The sequence below is a fragment of the Podarcis filfolensis genome (assembly GCF_964270895.1).
Source record: "Podarcis filfolensis genome assembly, chromosome: 13".
Lineage (NCBI taxonomy): Eukaryota > Metazoa > Chordata > Lepidosauria > Squamata > Lacertidae > Podarcis > Podarcis filfolensis.
Window position 1 is genome coordinate 24,000,798 of NC_139615.1, and position 22,400 is coordinate 24,023,197.

At 42.5% G+C, this 22,400-nt stretch overlaps 2 protein-coding genes across 2 annotated transcripts; both read left to right on the forward strand.

The window, feature by feature from the left end:
- Positions 1–1,850: 1,850 nt before the first annotated feature.
- Positions 1,851–2,777, forward strand: LOC310748596 (olfactory receptor 5V1-like; the record flags this gene model as incomplete). The annotated part of the gene is made up of 1 exon (XM_083584448.1): positions 1,851–2,777. One exon carries the CDS (start codon positions 1,851–1,853, stop codon positions 2,775–2,777), a length of 927 nt encoding a protein of 308 aa, XP_083440574.1.
- An 11,128-nt stretch (positions 2,778–13,905) lies between these two features.
- Positions 13,906–14,865, forward strand: LOC310748597 (olfactory receptor 5V1-like; the record flags this gene model as incomplete). Its single annotated transcript, XM_083584449.1, has 1 exon — positions 13,906–14,865. The coding sequence occupies one exon, from the start codon at positions 13,906–13,908 to the stop codon at positions 14,863–14,865; it is 960 nt and encodes a 319-aa protein (XP_083440575.1).
- Between the last annotated feature and the right edge of the window lie 7,535 nt (positions 14,866–22,400).

Genomic DNA, 22,400 nt, shown 5'->3' on the forward strand with positions numbered 1-22,400 from the left:
TTTGGAGAGCCAGTGTGGTGTAGTGGTTAAGAGAGGTAGACTCATAATCTGGAGAACGGGGTTCGCGTCTCTGCTCCTCCACATGCAGCTGCTGGGTGGCCTTGGGCTAGTCACACTTCTTTGAAGTCTCTCAGCCCCACTCACCTCACAGAGTTTGTTGTGGGGGAGGAAGGGAAAGGAGAATGTTAGCCGCTTTGAGACTCTTTTGGGTAGTGATAAAGCAGGATATCAAATCCAAACTCTTCTTCATCTATCCTCAGTCACAGCCAAAGCAGGCTGAGTTCATGTTAATCATCAGGTACTTTTATTAAAAGATTATTCTGTTCTATTTCAAGGCATGCGAATTAATTTTCACAATCAACCAGAATATTTGCTGCTTTTTCTTTGGAAAACAGGGTGGATTTCTCTTGGGTAGAAAATCCTCAAAGGTCTCCTTCATATTTGTGCCTATATAAGCAACAGTGCTTCACTGAAATTAATAAATCGCTCTAGGTTGAAATCTTTCTAGGCTGAAAAACCACACAGGCAACAGAAGCATACTTTTCTATACAACCTGATGAAATAGTTCATTGAACCATATGTCGCTTATCCATATTAGAATATATCTGTCATTTTCTTGTTTTATAGAACATTAGAAAGAAAATGGCACCATCAAGAATGGCAGCATCTTAAACTAGGTGATGTTGATAGAGAAGAGATGAATCAGCAGCCACAGTGATGTTATTATTTTGGGTTTAGTCTTCAAGAAGTGACTTGGGAACTGGAAGAGAACTCCAGCTGTGGAGAGCTTCAACCATCCTCACTACTATGATAATGGCCTTCATCAAATTCTGTTTCGTTCCTTGAAATTCCTCAGATGTTTCTTCCAATTTGCTTCAAAACATTGTGTTGTGTGAACTATGGTGACAACACAAATTCAAGATCTTATCAAGAGTTTCTTCAGCTTGACTTCTAACAGGATGCCCAAGAAAGTTGAAAGGCAGGTGACATCTGCCGCAAATCTGTACTAACAACCTCCTATATGTTTCTTGTGGTTCTTGCACTGAGATATGAGGAACAATCCTGACAAAATTCAGTTATTTTGCTGGAACAAAATTTGCTTCCCTTCACTGTCTCACAGAGCAGAAACTTCACAACCCATTTCAAAAATTAGTGTCAGCGCTAGAGCTTTGGAACCAGATAGCACAGATGTGCTGGCAATGGTCTGTGTATGCAGTTTTCTAAGATGAATGATCTAACTGAGAATGTTTCATGGCTATTACAACTGGAGATCATACTGAAAATTATATTGGATCAGGGTTCCCAAGGTAAGATAGATTTGTATAGTTTAAGTTATGCTTTAAGAAAAAGTCCTTTCAAACTTCTGCTCATTATGTGCAAAGAATAAAGCGTAGGGATTGCATGAGTTCCATATTTGCAACAGCCAGTTATTTCTCAATAGTCTGTCTTACTTCTCTAACCATAAAAATGTCCATCACACACGTCATATTGATAGCCTTCTTGCTAGTATTTGGTGATAAGGACCCATATGGATTTGAAAATATCAGTTGGATTCACGGCACTCTACATAGATCACCTTCCATATTAGTACTTTAGGGATAAGAGCTGATTATGGTATGCTAGGATTTCTTCTGGCAGTGATAAATCCGCAGTGCTTTTGCAGGAAATGTCACAGAGTTATCCTCAGACAGAAGGATTATCTCTTCTCAAAGAAAGGTCCATCAGAATCATACCTCTGTCATCTTCTGCACTTTATATTGAATATAATGCCAGTGTCACACTATTTATTAACATGATCACAATTCATTTCCCTCTTCTCTACAGAAAATCAATTGTTTATTTGCCAAGGTATGGAGGCACAAAATGAAACTGGCCTGTCTGAGTTCATCATCCTAGGTTTTAAACTTCTGCAGGAGGAACGTATTTTTCCCTTCAGTGCATTATTAATCATCTATCTTTTCACTGTGCTGTGGAATACCTTCATTGTAGTAATGACACTGGTGGATCAGAGGCTCAGAACTCCCATGTATTTCTTCCTTGGGAATCTCTCCTTTCTTGACATTTGCTACACTACCACCACAATACCCCAGATGTTGGCTCACCTTCTCTCTGAGAGAAGCAACATTTCCTACATGGGTTGTGTGCTCCAGGTGTATTTTTTCTTCTCCTTTGTTGGCACTGAGTGCCTCCTTCTAGCAGTGATGGCATTTGACCGCTATGTTGCCATATGCAACCCTTTGCGCTACACACTGATTATAGGCAAAACAATTTGTCTCCAACTAGCCATGGCCTGCTGGACTGGGGGTTTCCTCAACTCAGCTGTGCATACAACTTTTGCTTTCCAACTACCGTTTTGTGGGAAGAACTGCCTTGATGCTTTCTACTGTGATATTCCCCCACTACTGAAGCTATCATGTGGTGATACTTCCCTTAACCAAATCCTCTTGCTATCTATTGGCCTGTTCATAGCTTGGACCCCATTACTTTGTATTCTGTTATCATATACCTACATCATTTCAACTGTCTTAAAAATAAGGTCTTCTGAAGGGAGACAAAAGGCTTTCTCCACCTGTTCCTCTCACCTCACTGTAGTCCTTTTGTACTATGGCAGCTCCATCTTCACTTACCTGTCTTCAAACAGCAGTCACTCCTCAAATTATGCCAGGCTTATTCCAGTGATATACAGTGTCTTGACACCACTCTTAAATCCTATCATATACACTTTACGCAACAAGGATGTAAAGAGTGCCTGGAGAAGCATGATTAGACATACATAAATATGAGGAGAATAGATAGATAGATGATAGACAGATAGATGATAGATATATGATAGTTGATAGTTGATAGATGGATAGATAGGTGATAGATAGATCTAACACACATTCACAGATTATAGACCTACACTCATTTTTTAAATGTATGCTTGCTTTTAGAATATCATAGTCACACATTGAGTCTGTTGTGGATTAAAGTAATCACAACTTCTGAAAAGTACCAGCTGGTTTCTGACTTGTTTCTTGTGTCTTATGCACCATTCCTTGTTGACAAAATTGACTGAAATGTTTTGAAATGCCCGTTACATTCAATTGTGTATTCTGTTACTGTGCAAAAACCTGACATGAAATGCTTGCTATGAATATAAACTCCACATATTTCTTGTACAGTCCTCCTATTCAGTGTGTGTGTGTGTGTGTGTGTGTGTGTGTGTGTGTGTGTGTATGTGTGTGTGTGTATGCATGTATTTGTGTGTTGTATGTATTCAAAACAGATTATGCATCATTATGGATGAGGCTCTGTATGTCTAAAGACACATAAGATTGAATTGCTAAAATAAATCTGTTGTGTGGCAGAACAGAGTTTACTCAAAACAAATTATGGAAGGTGTTGGCAATGTGGCAGCTTTCAAACATTGTGGAAGATAATCCCCAATATCTCAGACAAGTGAAATTGTTGTTTGGGGCAAATGGCACCAAAAATGCAAAATAACTGAAGAGAAACATGTTGGCTACCTGTCCGGTAATAAAAAAGAGATATACCACTTTTTATTTAATCCTACCAGTGCCTGCTTAGAGACTCTTAACCACAGGCCAGCACTGCTACAGTGCAATCCTATAGATGTCTACTGATCACTGCTAGATCAGACTAAGAAATCAAGCATCCTGTTTCCCTCATTGGGCCACAAGATGAGTGGAAAGCTCAAACACGGCCAATAGCTGTGTTTTACACAGTCTCTGAAACTGGAGGTTCCACAGAGTCAACATGACTAGGCACCACTGATGACTGGTAGCTGCTGCTGGACTTACTTTCAATGAATGTGGCTTGTTAAGAGCCATCTAAGGAGAAACTAGACATGGGATTAAATGTATGTTTGCATTTAGCATGCAAAGCTTTTAGATGTGCAAATACCGTCAGCTATGGGAAGGAACTGGAAATTATCAGGACTGAAATAGATGGCGAGGTGGAATTGAACCCTTTTCTCCCTGCTGCACTCCTTTTCTAAAGCTGGCATTTAGTTTAGAGAGAAATCTCTGACTGATGAACACCCTGTATACAAGGTTATCATGGTGTATTGCACTATATTTAAAACAAAATAAAACATAAATATTACATCCCCTCAGTGGGTTAGATTTCCTATGTAAACTGTCAGTGCTGTCTGCTACAATTCCTGAGTCACAGCAACAGAATCAACACTAAGTATTTGGAAAGCAAAGGAGTCTAGACTTCCCTCCTCGTCTATGAACCACTCTCCTGTTGAATCTATAGGCCATAGCATGTCTTACAGGATTTTGGTTGTTGTTGTTAAGGAAAGTGATAGGAAAATGCCCTGGGGAGTGTAGGAGAACAATTGCTATATGTGAAGCTGTGCAAACAAATCAGAATGGATGTTCAATAGATAGCAGAAGTCATCTCCAATAGATAGCATCTCCAAAAAGCTTTGCAAAAATCACAATACTATTTAATAAACTGGTTGCATGGAAGAACTAACTCTTGACCTAGAAATTATTGTCAAGATAGCCAGATCACAAAGTCCTTCACAGCATGGGGCTTCTTCACCTAGCCTAGTGCTGCTATCTTTCCCACTTTCTGGTTCTTGGAGCCAGATTCTACTTTGCATACCCTGAAAACAAACCCTTGAAATAAACTCAGCTTAATTGAATCTCTGTGCACATTGTCCTTAGGGAGTGGAAAAGTTAACAAGGTTGGAACTGAAGGGAGTTGTGTTGTTTCAAATGCTTCAGGGAAATGAGGAATTTGTGCTAAGTCAGATATGGATTTATATTTAAATCAAATGTACCCTTGTGAATATTATTTTGATGCCTGTGAAGATGCTAGATGGTCCAGTCATCCACCAACTTCCTATTTTCTGCTCCACTTTTCACACACACACACTCACCAAACTTTTTAAAATCCAGAGATTCCTGGGGAATATACAGTTGTTTCTTCCAATTCTGCTCTACATTTTAAACAATCTATCTCATCTAAAACAGATTGCAGCTGGAATGTGTTTCGTGTAAAAAGCAGGTAAATTATTACTAATAGGTTTATGATGTTAGAACTATTGTTGGCAAGGAAAAAGGTAGGCATAAAAGAGCATTCCTGGGGCAAGTACTCTTTGGTGACAGAATCCCAGCTAGATTAAAAATCACAAAACATGCAGCAAAGTAAAGCACAGATATATAGGCTATAAAATCTTAAAAAAATATCATTCTAAGTTCCTTCCAAGGTTCCCCTCTTCCCCACAATAAAAAGACTGCATGTTTCATAAGTTAAAAATGATTTACTCATAAACTCTCCAAAGGAGATATTCATGTGCTTTTCCATACAGCATTCAGAAAGAATTGCACAGGCAGTAAAACTTGGCTTAGTTACAGTGGTGAAAGTTCCTATATTATTGGTTTTGGAACTCAATAGTGGTCTGTAAGAGCTATGAGGTTTGTGTTGCAGCAACCAGCTCAGATATCGTCTTGATTAACTTGTCTGACCCAAGGTGAGCTAAGCTCAACATGACAGCTTACTCCATGATTTTAGCCTCTTTATGCATGAATTGGACTTTTCAAAAAACATAATTTTATTAATCTAGATTTTCAAGATAGCCTACAATAGAGAACCATAAAACAAATTAAAAACAAATAAAAGCAGATTAAAATTAGACTTAAGAATTTCAGTTATATGAGGCTCATTATAATGCATAAACATCAGCTTCCCTTCTATACCTGTGTAATGTGTGAAGGAGTAGGTTGGTTATCACTTTGTGAGTAATGGAAAGGGGTTAGCAAGAACTACATTTTCAGTGCATATCTTATGCAGGACAGAATATAAGATACTTAGAAAAGGATGCTGTGATTACTAAGGTCTAGGATAGATTTCTAAAAAGCAAGTTATGCCAATTTTCCTTTAAACATCTGGACATTAAGAAAGTAATATTGCCAGCAGAAATGAAGAAATTATCCACAACATGGGGAGGGGGGAGAGAGAGATGTGAAAACTCATGAATCAATGTCAGTAAAAAGAATACTTATTCATTTTAAAGCTATGACTCTTACTGTTAAGATGAATAGAATTTTAAAGGCAAATCTGTTGATTATGTAGTTAGAAAAGGTTAAGTTCAGTGTTTGATATTAAGCACATATGGGTGTTTGCATATTAATAAACTGTATCTTCTAAATTAGTACATTAAACAATATATGTTAAAGACAATAGATATTACCAGAAGTGTAATACAATGTGTGAAATACAGAATACAAAATGTGTGTTATGTTTTTAAAAAGCAGTTTTGACAAGGAGAAATAACAGAGATGGGTAGAACACACAAGCTGACTCCAAACAGAGCAGAAAACAATACCACGTCATATTGAAGCTAGGTGGCATCAACATGTTCAGGTGATTGTTTGTGATATGGCATTTCAAGCAGTACACCAGTTATACATACACTTATCATTACAGGTGGAGTCTTTTGGGTGATATGTGGATTCAGAATGCAACCTCTGTGAAGGAATTCATTCTTCTTGGCTTCACCAGTCACCCAACATTGCAACGTATCCTATTGACACTGTGCCTAGTCATATATCTCATCACTTTATGTGGCAACAGTCTCATCATCTTCTTGATCTGGGTTGACTCCCGCCTCCATACAGGAATGTACTTTTTCATTGCTAACCTTTCTTTCTTAGATATATTCGGCACACAGGTCACTTTCCCCCAGATGCTATTCCATATGGCTTCCAGAACCAATAATATCTCTTTCAACAGATGTATGGCTCAACTCATCCTGATGCTGTTCTGTGGGATGACTGAGTGCTTCATCCTGGCTCTGATGGCATATGATCGCTACGTGGCCATATGTCAACCACTGCGGTACCCAACCATCATGAGGATGCAAGTATGCATCCAGATGGCCGGAGCCTGTTGGTTAGGTGGCTTATTCAATGCTGCAGCACTGACAGTTATCACCATAAATTTCCCCTTCTGTGGGCCCAACCAAATCAACCATTTCTTTTGTGAGGAGCCTGCTGTGTTGCAGCTGGTTTGCATGGACACCTATACAGTAAGAGTCCTCATCTTTGCCCTGAGTGTCATTGTGCTCATGTTGCCTTTCACTTTTATAGTAATCTCCTACATCCACATTGCCAGGGTGGTGTTCAGCATAAACTCAGCAGAGGGACGGCAACGAGCTTTTTCCACTTGTGCTACCCATCTCACTGTTGTCACGTTGTTCTACACCACCATCAGCTTCACTTACTTGCAGCCCCGGTCTGAACGAGCTGCAGACCAGGAGAAGAAAGCTTCTGTTTTCTATGCTTTTTTCTCCCCAATGCTGAACCCTGTCATTTACAGCCTGAGGAACAAGGATGTTAAAGGAGCCTTATTCAAAGTGATGGGGAAAGTAAGCTGAGTCTCACCTTTGGAAAGGGGTTCCCATCTTTAAAAATCAGTAAAGAAATGGTTGTATGGAAGAGGTGGATGAATTTGGATATATTAACGTTAGACCAGCTGATAAACAAAGAGGATAAATTTTACATATATTCCATCTTATGAGACAAATATAGATTACCTATAAATTATCAATGGCAGTATCTCCAGATAAAACACTTGCTAACCACCATCTACGGACCAGGACCTTTACAGCCTCAGAGACCCCAGAGATGTTGAAGCAGTTGATTCATTCTTAAACAACAACAACAACAACAACAACAAAATAGCAAGTAACGTATATAAATCTTTGTTATTAGCAAACTATTTGATATATAGGTATTGCTGGAGGAATGGAATAAAGAATTAGAGATAAGGAAAGCACAGGTTTGGCAGTATCTACCTCTTACATATCCAAGGAAGTTAGTCTGTTCCACATACTTTATACGCACAGCAGAAGACACCAGTATAGCCAAGGCAAAAACAGCTGCAATGGGCTTCTCACAGTGTTGATTTAAGCCCAAACATCACTATCAGAAAACCTCTTTGTTCAGCATTCATCTTGATTTGTTTTTGGGGAGATTGGATTATGTCTGTTATCTACTGATAGTTCATTCTGATTACTTTACAAGACGGATACATGATGTTGCATCGGGCAAATGTTATCTTACACTTTCCAGGGCATTTTCCCATCACTTTTCTTATTTGAAAACGCCCAACTCTGGGGGACAAATGGAACCTTTCACTCTCTCACTTTTCTCTTTGCACCCGACCTTGAACCCAAACCATGAAATGATCCACAAGCAATTTTGTTGTGAAGAGAGTAACATCACAAAAGACAAAGAGCATCATTTGTTTAATGGGGTTGCTACAGATATATCAATTGTATATTTATTTATTTATTTATATATATATTTTATATGACGCAAATGTTTACTTATTTACTTACAATAAATGTAGCCCATGCCCATCTTTGCTTCTCACACTTTTCTCTGATTCACACGTAGAGAGAGATGTTTAGAGATGCTACCCTGCTGTCCTAAGGGGATACATCTTGTATCAGCTGTTTCAATGATACCCAGAATGATATATTTTTTAAAAAATCATTTGATCAGCACAGAACTAACCCTAACCTTCATGGCAAAGGACCTCCAGAGATGCATAGATATCAACACAATGCCACTCTAAGGTTTATGAAATTAATTCAGGTGAAAAGAATGATTGGTGGGGTAACAGCAGTTTGAGTCAGAGCATCTTGGAGCTTTCGCGTCAGAAGACTACCAAGATCTCAGGGTGCTTGCTGTCTCCCTGGAGATCTGATGTAGGAGTCGTGAGCTTGGCTGTCAGAATCTTGAAGTCATATTGCTACCTATGCTTAGCCTGTGTGCTCATGGGATCAAGTGTTGAAAAGCACCCTAGAGGCCATGCAGTACAACTCCCTTCGCCCCAAAGCTTACATTATTATATATTTACAGATAAATGAAATAGTAAGTGGAAACTGTTTAGTAAAACAGTCATACCTCATGTTACGTTTGCTTAATGTTACGTTCTTTCAGGTTACGTCCTACGGCAACCCGGAAGTACTGGAAAGGGTTACTTCTGGGTTTTGCCGCTTGCGCATGCGCAGAAGTGCAAAATGACGTCACACGCATGTGCAAAATCGGCAAATCACAACCCGCACGTGTGCAGATGTGCCGCTGAGGGTTGCACTCTTTTTATGTTGCAAACGGGTCTCCAGAACGGATCCCGTTCCCAATGAAAGGTACCACTGTACTAATAATTTGTAATCCAGAATTAGGAAGGACCCTGTAGGCCATCCACCCAGACTCCTGACAGGTTGCAACATTAATACATAGTTTTGTGTGTGTGTGTTTTAAAGAAACAGGTCAAAACTACAATGCAAGAGTAAAATTAAAATACTTCTTCCTTTCTCATGTAAGTTTCTCCAACAGACAAATACCGTATTTTTCGCACCATAGGACGCTCCGTCCCATAGGATGCACCTAGTTTTTTTTGGGGGAAATAAAGGAAACATTTTTTCCCTTTATTTCCCCCCCAAAAGCAGGTCAGGAAAACCGAACCAGGTCGAGGAACAGCGGGATGGTGGCGCTGCGCCTCCCTGCTGTCCCCGAGCTTGTGGGGCTGGCTGATGTCTGCCTGGCGCACGGGGCGCTCTGCTTCAGGGCGCCCTGCCCGCCGGGCGGCAGGCTGCTATCCGCAGCTTGGGGAGCCTTGCGGGGAACTCCTGCAGGGCTCCCCACGCTGCGGATGTCTGCCCGGCACGAGGGGCGCTCTGATTCAGGGCGCCCCGCCCACAGGGTGGCAGGCTGCTATCCGCAGCTTGGGGAGCCTTGCGGGGAACTCCTGCAGGGCTCCCCATGCTGCGGATGTATGCCTGGCGCGAGGGGCGCTCTGCTTCAGGGCGCCTCACCCGCCGGGCGGCAGGCTGCTATCCGCAGCTTGGGGAGCCTTGCGGGGAACTCCTGCAGGGCTCCCCATGCTGCGGATGTATGCCTGGCGTGAGGGGCGCTCTGCTTCAGGGCGCCCCACCCGCCGGGCGGCAGGCTGCTATCCGCAGCTTGGGGAGCCTTGCGGGGAACTCCTGCAGGGCTCCCCATGCTGCGGATGTATGCCTGGCGCGAGGGGCGCTCTGCTTCAGGGCGCCCCTCGCGCCGGGCGGCAGGCTGCTATCCGCAGCGTGGGGAGCCCTGTGGGGAACTCCTGCAGGGCTCCCCACGCTGCGGATGTGTTCCCGAAGCGCCGGGCGCTCTGCTTTCAGGGCGCCCGACGCTCCGGGAAGCAGGCTACTATCCGCAGCTTAGACACGGCTAGCGGAGCGCTGCGCTAATCCCGAAGCTTGGGGCGTGCGGAGCTCAGCGCGCCCCAAGCTTCTGGGTGCTGGCAAGGTCTCCGCTAGCTGTGGGAGAGCTGTGCGGCTCTCCCATGGCTAGCAGAGCGCTGCGCTAATCCCGAAGCTTGGGGCGTGCGGAGCTCAGCGCGCCCCAAGCTTCTGGGTGCTGGCAAGGTCTCCGCTAGCCGTGGGAGAGCCGCGCGGCTCTCCCATGGCTAGCAGAGCGCTGCGCTAATCCCGAAGCTTGGGGCGTGCGGAGCTCAGCGCGCCCCAAGCTTCTGGGTGCCGGCAAGGTCTCCGCTAGACAGCTAGCGGAGACCTTGCCGGCACCCAGAAGCTTGGGGCGAGCTGAGCTCCGCGCGCCCCAAGCTTCGGGATTAATGCAGCGCTCCACTAGCCGTGGGAGAGCTGGGTCTCCCACGGCTAGCGAATAGCTTCCTGAAGCCTGGAGAGCGAGAGGGGTCGGTGCGCACCGACCCCTCTCGGTCTCCAGGCTTCAGCGAAAGCCTGCATTCGCTCCATAGGACGCACACAAATTTTCCCTTGCTTTTTAGGAGGGAAAAAGTGCGTCCTATGGTGCGAAAAATACGGTACATCAGCCAATACATTTCCTCCCTCTGTCCGTAGATAAAAAAACATTTTGTGAAGCTAATAAAATGAATGTCAGTAATGAAACTGCTCCATCCGAATTCATCCTTCTGGCATCCATTGCAGTGGCCTCTACCTGCAGGGGGGAAAGGCCTAGTGTAAGATGGGAATAAAAACTGCACAGGACAACATTATGGGATTTAAAAATTGGCCACAACTTTGTTCATTCCAGATGTAGGTAGGCTTTGGCTGAAGCACTGGGTGTATATCCATTCTCAGCCCCATGTTTGGGGCAAGGGGCTGACACTTGAGCAGAGTCAAACTTGGAGTGGAAGGACCACCTCAAGGAATCCCTGCCTCCTTAGACATGAGTGTTACATTTGTGGAGCCTCCCAATCCTTTGTCAATTGCCCCAGAGGGTTGTCCTTCAAGGTATTCCCATATTTTTATTAAGGTCAGCACTGTTCTTGATTTATGAAAAGACAGCTACTCTTGCTAACACAGAGAAGAAGAAGAAGAGTTTGGATTTGATGTCCCGCCTTTCACTCCCTTTAAGGAGTCTCAAAGCGGCTAACAATCTCCTTTCCCTTCCTCCCCCACAACAAACACTCTGTGACGTGAGTGGGGCTGAGAGACTTCAAAATTGTGACTGGCCCAAGGTCACCCAGCAGCTGCATGTGGAGGAGCGGAGACGCGAACCCGGTTCCCCAGATTACGAGACTACCGCTCTTAACCACTACACCACACTGGCACTCAAGGAGGTTCTCTCAAGGAAATGTACTGTTTCTTTTCTCTTTGTAAATGCATTTTTGTGTGCGTGTGTGTTTATAATCTTATAGAGGAACATACAATGAACATAAACATCAAACATTCCTTACAAAGTAATGCAACATTAGGTACAATTGTGGCTATAGAATTCAAGATTTATTTATTTTTTGAAACATACATGACCTTTCTGTATGATTTAGTTAAGATGCAATTAACTAGCTAAAGCTCTTTGAAAAACCTCTGGCAGTCTTGCCTTGGTGGAAAAGCACTTGGGGTAGAAATCCCCAAAGGCATTATTGCATATCTATGAAAGGAAACCGTGAAATCCACAAGCAACCCACACTGAATGCTACCAACAGGGAGAAGGCTCATCTCACAGGTAAGGAAATGAATGTGTTATGGATGGGAGAACAGAATTTAGTGGGACACATCATTAGTTTGTATTGAAGAAATGCAATCAAAATGAATAAAGGTATGGCACCAGTTGTGATATAGTCAATTATTGAATGACTCTCTACTGACCTCTAACATACTATGAATTTTCATCTGCATGTAAGTGAATGAGAACTCATTCGGAGCCAACAGGTCAACTGAAGTTAGTTGCACTTAATACCTATTGATATTTATATTAAGTCATGAATAACTTGACCCAGTGGTTTCAATTGACATAGAAAGTGCAACCTTACAGATAACTACTTAGAAGTCTATCTCAATGAGTTTAGTAATGCTCACTCAGAGACGACTTTCTACAGGTATGCAGCCATAGTGTGGCACTGACACAAAGCATTTTAAAGGATAATGAGGAACAATTATTTAATAAAATATCACACATTAGTGGTAATCCATGGAATTTCACATTCTGAACTTTTGTCCACATCTGTTGTTGTTGTTATTGTTATTTACGTTGCATGTGTGTATCATCTTCTTTGTGTTTGGATTTCCACATATGGGAAAGCAAATATTTGCACAATAGATTAGAATTAGTTTTTGTGTGCTGCAAATGAATTTGTCCATGTATTCTATATGTCCTTACATGATTGCTTAATTATAAGATAGCCAGAGGTTTGAAGCAGGCAACAGTAGATTGAAAAGAAATATGAAAAATCAGATTAGAAATCCTCTAAGAAGAGTTAACATAATACTTGACAATCCAACTAACCGTGCACTTCTTGAATTTCATCCTTTAAAAGCTATTGTGTATAAGAGAGAGTGCTTCTAAATGACATAGTGAATTTAATTGATGGACTCAGTGGCTACCAGATTACACCTATGGTTTTGTTTAGGGTTTTCAGAAGAGGACATGTTAAATGTAGGTGTATTTAAACATCAATATGCATATGTCAGGGAGCCCAAGCCTAATTAGGATTTCCCATCTGTGAACACTCAAGTGTCTAAATATTTGGGTATGTTGTCAATGTTTGAACAATTGACACAGAAAGCAACTGGTTAGCTCAATTGGTTAGAGTCTGGTGCTGATAGCACCCTGGTTGCAGGTTTGATCTCTATATGTGACAGCTGCATATTCCTGCATTGCAGAAGAGGGGGTTGGACTAGATCAGCCTTTCTCAACCTGTGGGTTCCCAGATGTTGTTGAACTACAACTCCCATCACCCCTAGCTAGCAAGGCCAGAGTTCAGGGGTGATGGGAGCTGTAGTCCAACAACATCTGGGGACCCACAGGTTGAGAACCGCTAAACTAGATGATCCTCAGTGGCTCCTTCCAATTCTGTAATGTGGCTTTCCACACCACACCCCATCAAAAGAAAATGTGAATAAAGAAATGTATATTAGGGGGAAATGTGCATAGAAATGCATATATTAATGAAAACAGCATATGCAAATGTATTATATTAGGGAATGTTGCTTGCAGAAATTAGGAGGAATATGCAGGTATTTTCATGTGGTTTTTTTTTTTTTTTTAATGCCAGCAGCTGCAAAATTGTGGTGAACTGAACTCAAGCTTGAAAAAAACAACAACACAGAGAAAGTTAGAAAGTGGATAGGTTGACGTTTGTCTCTCTCTGTCACCTAATAGTAAAAATGTGTGGGGACATGCAATGAAGCTGCAAGCTACAAGGTGTAGAACAGACAAATGCTAGTACTCCTTCAAAGGCAAACCACGGAATCCATTGTCACAAGAGACAGTGATTGTCAGCTACTTAAATGTAGAATCTTATCATTATAAAGTGGGAAGGGACCCTTGAATGATTTTAAAAGGGTTTTAGACAAAGACTATCAGTTTCTCCTAGCCTCAACAGCTATGTTCTCCTTCCACTGTTTGAAGCAGTATGCCTCCAAATGCCAGTCTCTTGGAATCAGATATTCAGGCAAAAAACCAATCAGAGCTTTCAGAATTCATCATCCTTGGCTTTAAAAATCTGCAGGAGGTACACTTCTTGCTGTTCAGTGGATTCTTGATCATCTATTTATTCACTGTGCTGTGGAATACCTTCATCATCACCATGGCCATAGTGGACCAGAGGCTCAGAACTCCCATGTATTTCTTCCTTGGAAACCTCTCCTGTCTTGACATCTGCTACATCACTACCACCATCCCCCAAATGTTGCATCTCCTTCTGACAGAAAGTAGCACCATCTCCTACACAGGCTGTGTGCTCCAGCTGTTTTTCTTCTTTTCCTTTGTCGGCATTGAATGCCTTCTTTTGGCAGTAATGGCTTTTGACCGCTATGTAGCCATCTGCAACCCACTGCGCTATTCATTGATTATCAAAAGGAATGTTTGCCTGCAGCTGGCTACTGCCTCCTGGGTGGGTGGTTTTCTCAACTCTGCCGTACACACCTATTTTGCCTTTCAGTTACCCTTCTGTGGAGACAACCGCCTGGATGCTTTCTATTGTGACATTCCACCATTGCTGAAATTGTCATGTGGGGACATTTCCCTCAACCAAAAGCTCTTGTTAACCATTGGGTTGTTCATAGCTTGGACACCAATGTTCTGTATCCTTCTCTCATATGTGTACATAATTTCTAGTGTTTTGAAAATACGATCAACAGAAGGGAGGCAAAAGGCTTTCTCTACCTGCTCTTCTCATCTTACAGTGGTTCTTCTGTTCTATGGTAGTTGCATCTTCACCTATTTGAGGCCTGTTCCCACAGAGTCATCGGTGAATACAAAGCTGATCCCACTGATGTATAGCATATTGACGCCCTTGTTGAATCCCATTATATATACATTACGCAACAAAGATGTGAAGAAAGCTTGGCTAAACATAATGGGGAAGATGTGAATATTGTACACAACATAATGTTACAAGCTGTACCTTAACAGAATCAGAAATGAGATTTAATTCATATGATACTAATATACTTGTGATGGCTTTAGGGGTTGCTCGTGCGTAAGTTACCGCCGCTCTGGGCTAGGTTGCCTGGTTAAACCGTTTCTGTCTGGACAGCCATCCACTCCGTGGCTGTTCAGTCGCTAGCAGAATCCGTCAGTGGGCGTTTCTTGAACCTCTTCCAGCAAAGAAGTTCTTTGACGCCAAGTCGCCGCCTGCTTTCCCTGCGCGGAAGTCTTCTGCGCAGGGTGGGTGTGGGCAGCGGAGGACCTGTGCTCTCCTCGCTGGTCTCCTGCGAAGAGTCCTGGAGCCTCCTCTCTGCTTCCCCCATCGACCTCCCTCTATCCCTGGTGTTGCGCTGATTTTCTTCCCCAGCCAGAGACCTGCCTCTCTCCCTGCTTGGCCCCTCTCCAGCATCGCTGTGGAGTCTCGCCTCCTCCTCTAGTTCCGATGGCAGTTCCCTGACAATACTCATTTATATTATTTTTCAGCCACAAGCTTTTCAATGTACTTTACTTTTTTATCATAGCACATTTCTTAAGACAAATATCAAATCAATAGTTGTCAAGTTTACCTGTGTTCTCCTCCATTCCAATGATTTTGTTGTTTCTCTGCATGTATGTATGTATGTATGTATGTATAAGTATATTAGACAGACACTTGTGTGGGCCCATTCTCCTGAAACGGTGTGGAAGACAATGATATTATTGTGATGTCTTCATTATATATTTATTTATACTATGTTTACATTTCCCCATCCTTCAGTATTTATGCATTCCTCTCGAGCATATTGAAATAATCTGGTTCCACTATGAGTCAATTGTAACCCACTTCAGTCTGTCCCTGACACAAAATAGGATTTGCCCCGCCTCTGCTATTTCTCCCCTGACCCTTCCAGTCAGCCTTCTTTCCTCCAAGACACAAAACCCTATTTTGGTGCAGAGAAAAATGCATGAGGCCCTGGTGGGCTCAGTTATTTCTCTAAGTGAAGTTCAAAGGGAACTCAAACGTTAAAGGAGAACAAGTTAGGGACAAGCATGCCCTCTGAAATAGAATGTAAACATGGAACATGTGCAGAGGAGTGCAACCAAGATGACCAAGGGTCTGGAAACCAAGACTTATGAGGAACCAGGGGTGTTGTGGGGGGGGTGCCAGTGGGGCCATGGCGCTGGGTTAAGATTTTTGAGGGGACATAAAGCAGTTGCCCCTGGCAGGTGCCCCTAGCACGGCCCAGCCCAGCGCTCCTCTCCCAGCATCAGATGAACCAATGCTCATGGAGAGGAGCACCGGGCAGGGCTGTTCTCCTGTCTTTCAGTAACAGGAAGGATTTGAAGAGGCAAGCATGGTGACAACTTCTGTGTAGGAGAAGTCACAGGGTGCTTGAATTTGCGCTGTTAGATACGTTTACTTAGGTTTGCTTTTGGGCATGGCCAGCTCAGAGCGCAAGTCTGGAGGGGGTGCCAGCTGCCTACCCACCAGAAATATGTTTGTGTGTGTGTGTGTGTGTTTAGTGCACCTCAGGAGCTACTATGTTTTGTCAATAAAGAAATAAACTATTAGCTGTTGGTCATTCTTAGGCTGTGTGTGCCTGAGGCACCAGACATGAAATTACCTATCCTGCTGTTTTAAGGATGAAGATGATGTTATGTAAAAAAATAAAAAAATAAAAAAAATAAAAAAAATGTCCAGTAGCACCTTAGAGACCAACTAAGTTTGTTCTTGGTATAAGATTTCATGTGCATGCACACGTCTTCAGATACACTGATTCAGAAGTCACCAGACCCTTATATATAGTCAATCACCCATCTCCTTCTACCCTCCTGAGCAAAGCCCCACCCCACCCTCCCACTATATATAAGGGTCTGGTGACTTTTGTTTCAGTGTATCTGAAGAAGTGTTGGTTGGTTGATTTAAATTAAGAGTGCTATATAAATGTACTAGGGACGCGGGTGGCGCTGTGGGTAAAACCTCAGTGCCTAGGACTTGCCGATCGTATGGTCGGCGGTTCGAATCCCCGCGGCGGGGTGAGCTCCCGTCGTTCGGTCCCAACTCCTGCCCACCTAGCAGTTCAAAAGCACCCCTAAGTGCAAGTAGATAAATAGGTACCGCTTTATAGCGGGAAGGTAAACGGCGTTTCCGTGTGCTGCGCTGGTGCTGGCTCGCCAGAGCAGCTTCGTCATGCTGGCCATGTGACCCAGAAGTGTCTGCAGACAGCGCTGGTTCCCGGCCTCTTAAGTGAGATGAGCGCACAACCCTAGAGTCGGACACGACTGGCCCGTACGGGCAGGGGTACCTTTACCTTTACCTTTATAAATGTACTAAATACATAAATAAATACAATCCTGGCTATCAAGTATTTTGCATTCATTAGTCATGTCAATGTACTCAAATGATAAACATACTACTACCTATAGCAATTCTTTCAGATAGAACACTACAAAAAAAGAAAGAAAAGAAAACCTTAGCCAATACTAAGCAAGTGGTACACTCCTTCTGAAGGAGCAGGTACATAGCTTGGGTGTGGAGTGTCTTCTATGAGCTTGGGCTGGTGGCCCAGCTATGTCCCTATCTGAACAGGGATAGCCTGACTTCTGTTGTCTATGCTCTGGTATCCTCTAGGTTGGATTACTCCACCACGTTATACGTATGGCCATCTTTGAAGACAATTCGGAAGTTTCAGCTGGCGCAGAATTCGGAGGCCAGGGTGCTCACCAGGGCAAGACAGTTGGGGCATATTTCACCAATCCTAGCTCCACTGCACTGGCTGCCTGCCAAGGCTCTATCAAAGCTTCAGGGAATTATGATACCTCCCCCGATGGCAGTCAAAAGGCAAATAACCGAAAGAGTTCTTACCATATAATTTATTCATTATTCATAGAGAGAGACAAAGAATGCTGTCTTTACAACAATGGTGTTGCTCCAACTGAGCTGCTCCTCCCTCTCTTCCTAGCAACAGCATTTCCCCTTAAGGTGGCCGTCAGGGGCTAATTGTCTCTGAGCCCTTCATTCTTCTACTTTCAATGCACATTGAGTTCTGGGAGAAGGGGGGTCAGAAATGCTCTCCAGTGATAATGTGTCAGCTGGCTGCTCTGGTTGTGTCACCCCCTTCTCTTCTCCCAACACCCCCCAACTCTTCTGTTCACCTGTCTCTGAGCTGTGACCTTCCTCAAACCACTGCTGTAATTCAATACTGCCTTCCTCTTCTCTGGAAGGTTCAGGGGAGAGCACGTCTCCATCATTCCTCCTCAGTCGAGTCCCTGACACTGCCAATTAGCTTCCGGTTCCTATTTAATGTGCTGCTTTTGACTTACAAAATCTTTAATGGCTCAGGACCACAATACTTCGAGGACCGCCTCTCCCCATATAAACCATCCCAGACTCTGTGTTTATCATCTGAGACCCTTCTTCACGTGCCTCCTCCACGTGAAGCCTGGAGGGCAGCAACACAAGAACAGGCCTTTTCTGTAGTGACTCCCTGTTTGTGAAATGCTCACCCCAGGGATGTTCACCTAGCACCTTCATTATACATTATACATTTTAGGTGCCAGCCAAAAATATTCCTCTTCAACCAGGTCTTTGGCTGATAAATATTCTCCAGGGATAATGTTGATGAATAAAGGATGACTGTCACAAAACCCTGAGAGAAAGGTGAGACGATCATAAATAGCCAGGTGTCCACCACCACCAAAGGCCTCTCTTCTCTCTGTTTTGGTCACTGTGGCAGCAGGAATGTCACAAATACATTGTCAGTTCAATAAGACTGCAAACCTAGTCCCACTTACCTGGGAATAAACCCTGTTGATTCCAACCAAACATTCTTCTGACTAGACAAAATTAGGATTGTGACTAGACAAAATTAGGATTGAGCATTTGTAGGTAATCTGTATTTGTCTCTTAAATTGGAATATGTATAAAATTCATTCTCTCCGTTTGTCAGCTGGTCTAGCGTTAATATACCCAAATTCACCCACCTCTTCCAAATGACCATTTCTTTCCTGATTTTTAAAGATGGGTTTCCTCACAAAGTCCTTTTGTCGTGTGAAAAAATGTCAAATTTATATTTTTGGGACATATGGTGCCATATTGTTCGAACTGATGTTATTGTTTCAATAACATCTTGAGTATGCTACATAGGAATATTCCAGAGCAGCCCAATTTAGACAGTTGTTGTCAGTTATGGGTCTCCAGAAATGTGTACCTGATGCTAAATATGCTTTGTGATACAATTCTAAGTCTGGGATCCGAAATCCTTCTCCTTTAATTTGAACATATGTTTTTTTCATTGTCCTATAATGAAATATTTTTGGCAGAAGGTAACTGAAACTATCAACAGAACTGTATGGAACAACTTACATTTACAGAGCAAAACATCCCCTTGAATTATATACACAGCACATGAAACCTTACAAAAGGACAATACGAGTGGACTCCCCATGCTCTTACCACAGCAAAAAGACTGATCCTGATGAATTGGGGCAGGGGGGCGGGGAATGCGGCTCTCTTCTACAATTGGATTGAAGGCTTATAAACTTGCAGCATATGAACAACTTGCATACGAACACAGATTTGCCATGGACAAATTCAATATTTGGAACCATTCTTACAAATACTGTAATAGGTTAAGATCTGGTGAAGTACAATAAAGTGTGTTCTCCTTCATGGAGAGCACGTGTTGCAGTGGGGTCTAACAGGCCACCCCTCTGTTGCTGGGTGGGATAATTTAGATGGCCATTGGCAGTGACTGGGCTGTTTTGGTTACTGGGGAAATTTTGATGTTGCCAATTTGTGGGATGGACCAAAGGTTTTATACACAGGGTAAGCAGCATTGAGCTTTCTCTTTCGCTGCATGCACTGCATGCCCACCCTCTCTAATTTAGGGCTATTGCGTTTGACCTTGCTATGCCTGTCATGGGGTCGTCTGCTGTTGGGGGAGGGGCCTGGTAGGAATTTTGTCCATTTGGCTGATTGGCTGGTGCCATTCGGTTTTTGCCTACTGCATAGCAAATCGTCACAACTTGTAAGGTTGCGGTAAGGCATTGGTTAAAAATTGGTTGATGGAGGGGTAGGGATTGGCTGTGCCTGTGACTCCAATACTGCTGCTGCGAGGGAATTCCATTAAAGGAATCCAGGAGCTTGCCATGCTTTCGTTCAAATCCCTGGTGTGGGGCTTGGGCCACGCAAGCCCCTGGGAGCCTGTAGGGAAAGGTGAGGGTCTGGTGCCTGGCTCCATTTTCTTCCCAATATTGTTTTCCCTTACTGGCTTTTGCTGGAATTCGGAAGTCAGTTCTGTCCCTGGGTGGGGACACATAGTCATAACCAATGCCTAAGCAACCACTCACATTTATGTATTTTAAGAAAGTTGTGGCCAAAATTATGCCAAAAACCTTAAACAAAAATTCTGTGTGAATTGTGATTTATTTGGGGGTGGCTTGGGGACCTCGACACGCAACAACCTTGTAAAGTATACAGTTTTGGGTTCCCCTGTCCCTCCTTTATTTTCCCTTCTACACAGGTTCTGTTTACTTTTTCTCTCTTTTATTTACGTTTCACTATGTTTAATGCACATATAATTATGTGCTTTTTGAACTTTCGATAAAGATGTTTTTTTAAAAATTGTTGGGGGAAAATGCTGATACAATAAAACCAACAAATATCAGGTAGGGTCCACTCACATCTACTGCCCTAGAGAAATGGTGACACTTGCATGACCTCCAAACAACTGTGTCACTGCTGCTTACCTGGAAGTAGAGCAGCCAGGACAAGGCAGCATCAAGGCCACACACACCCCATTTCATATTGCAAAGTAGCACCTCTATTGCAACTTTGGTGTGTACCCTTTTGGACAAGGGGCTGTTACAGGACACTGCAGGTAGTAATCAATTAATTTATGTTAATTGAAATCAGGATTCCAGCCTTTGATTTTTTTTATTTGATTTTTTTTAAGAGGACTCAGTTAAAATAATAATCAAGTGCTGAACAATGAAAACCACAATCCAATGCAAGTTTACTCAGAAGTAAGACACACTGGTTTTAATAGACTCTTCTCCATAGTAAGTGTGCCCAGGACTGCAGCCTTACCCTCCTCAACCAACCCCCTGCCCCCAAAATGCAGGCCTTCCTTAACCAGCCTGCTGCTGTTCTCTTTCCCAGTTTCTGGCTCTTGGGGACATATTCTCTTTGGCAAACTCTGAGAATAAACCCAGGAAATAGCTCAAGTTAACTGTGTCTCTGTTCCACTGTCTTTAGGGAATGAAAAAGTTAACAAGTTCAGAACTGAAGGGGTTTGTGTTGTCTCAAATGCTTCAGGGAAAGGACGAGTTTTTGCAAGTTCTGATATGGATGTATATTTTAATCAACTGTACCCCTATGCCTATGAAGGCATCCATAACCATCCTATTTTCAGCTTCAGTTCTCTTTCTCTCACACCCACTGACTCAGACCTCTAACTTTTAAGAAAAAGAGATCCCTGGACTATGTACAATCATTGCAATTTATACGATCATTGCCAATTATTCTGTACCATTTTGGAAAAGATTTGCCTCACCTGAAACCGATAGCAACTGGAATGGGTTTCACGTAACCAGCAAGTAAATGATTAATAATAGTTTTATGAGGTTAAAGCATTTGTTTCTTTTCCATAACTATGTACATGTGTAAAGCAATAGGTGTGGTATTACTTTGTGTGTCATGGAGTATGCTTAGCAATTATCATATTTCTTGTGTGTATCTTATGCAGGGCTGAAGAGAAGACTTTTAAGTAATAATAATAATATTTATACCCCTCCCATCTGGCTGTGTTTCTCCAGCTACTCTGGGCAACTTACAGCATATATGAAACATAGTAAAACATCAAACATTAAAAACTTCCTGATACAGGACTGCCTTCAGATGTCTTCTAAAAGTTATGTAGTTCTTTATGTCCCTGACATCTGAAGGGAGGGTGTTCCACAGGGAGTAAATATATTAAATGTTGTAGGCTTTATACTTTACAGAAGCAATCCTCAACAATGTCCTTCAGATACTTTTTAACATACCATATTTTTCTGTGTATAAGACTAGGTTTTTTCCCCTTAAAAATAATGTCCAAAATTAGGAGGCATCTTATACATGGATAGTGTCTTCCCCCATTTTCTTAAATCTGAGTCCCCCAAAATAGCGGGCGTCTTATACATGGGGGCATCTTATAGATGGAAAAATACAGTAATTTCCACCATCTCTGACCATGATAACTGGTGCATATAAGGAAGAGCCATAGCTCAGCATGCAGAATCTCCCTAAGAGTTACCTGTTGCATACAGTGAGAAAGATGTAGTGAAACAAAATTATATAATCTGCAAATGTGCTTGCACATTATCCCTCATAATTTGATTTATATCTTGAAGTTCAATTTGTGGATTTAAAAGGTTATTGGAGGCATCTTTAGATACAATGAATATACATGGATTGCAAGGTAGTTTTAAAAACACAAAACTGTTGCTTATAGCTTG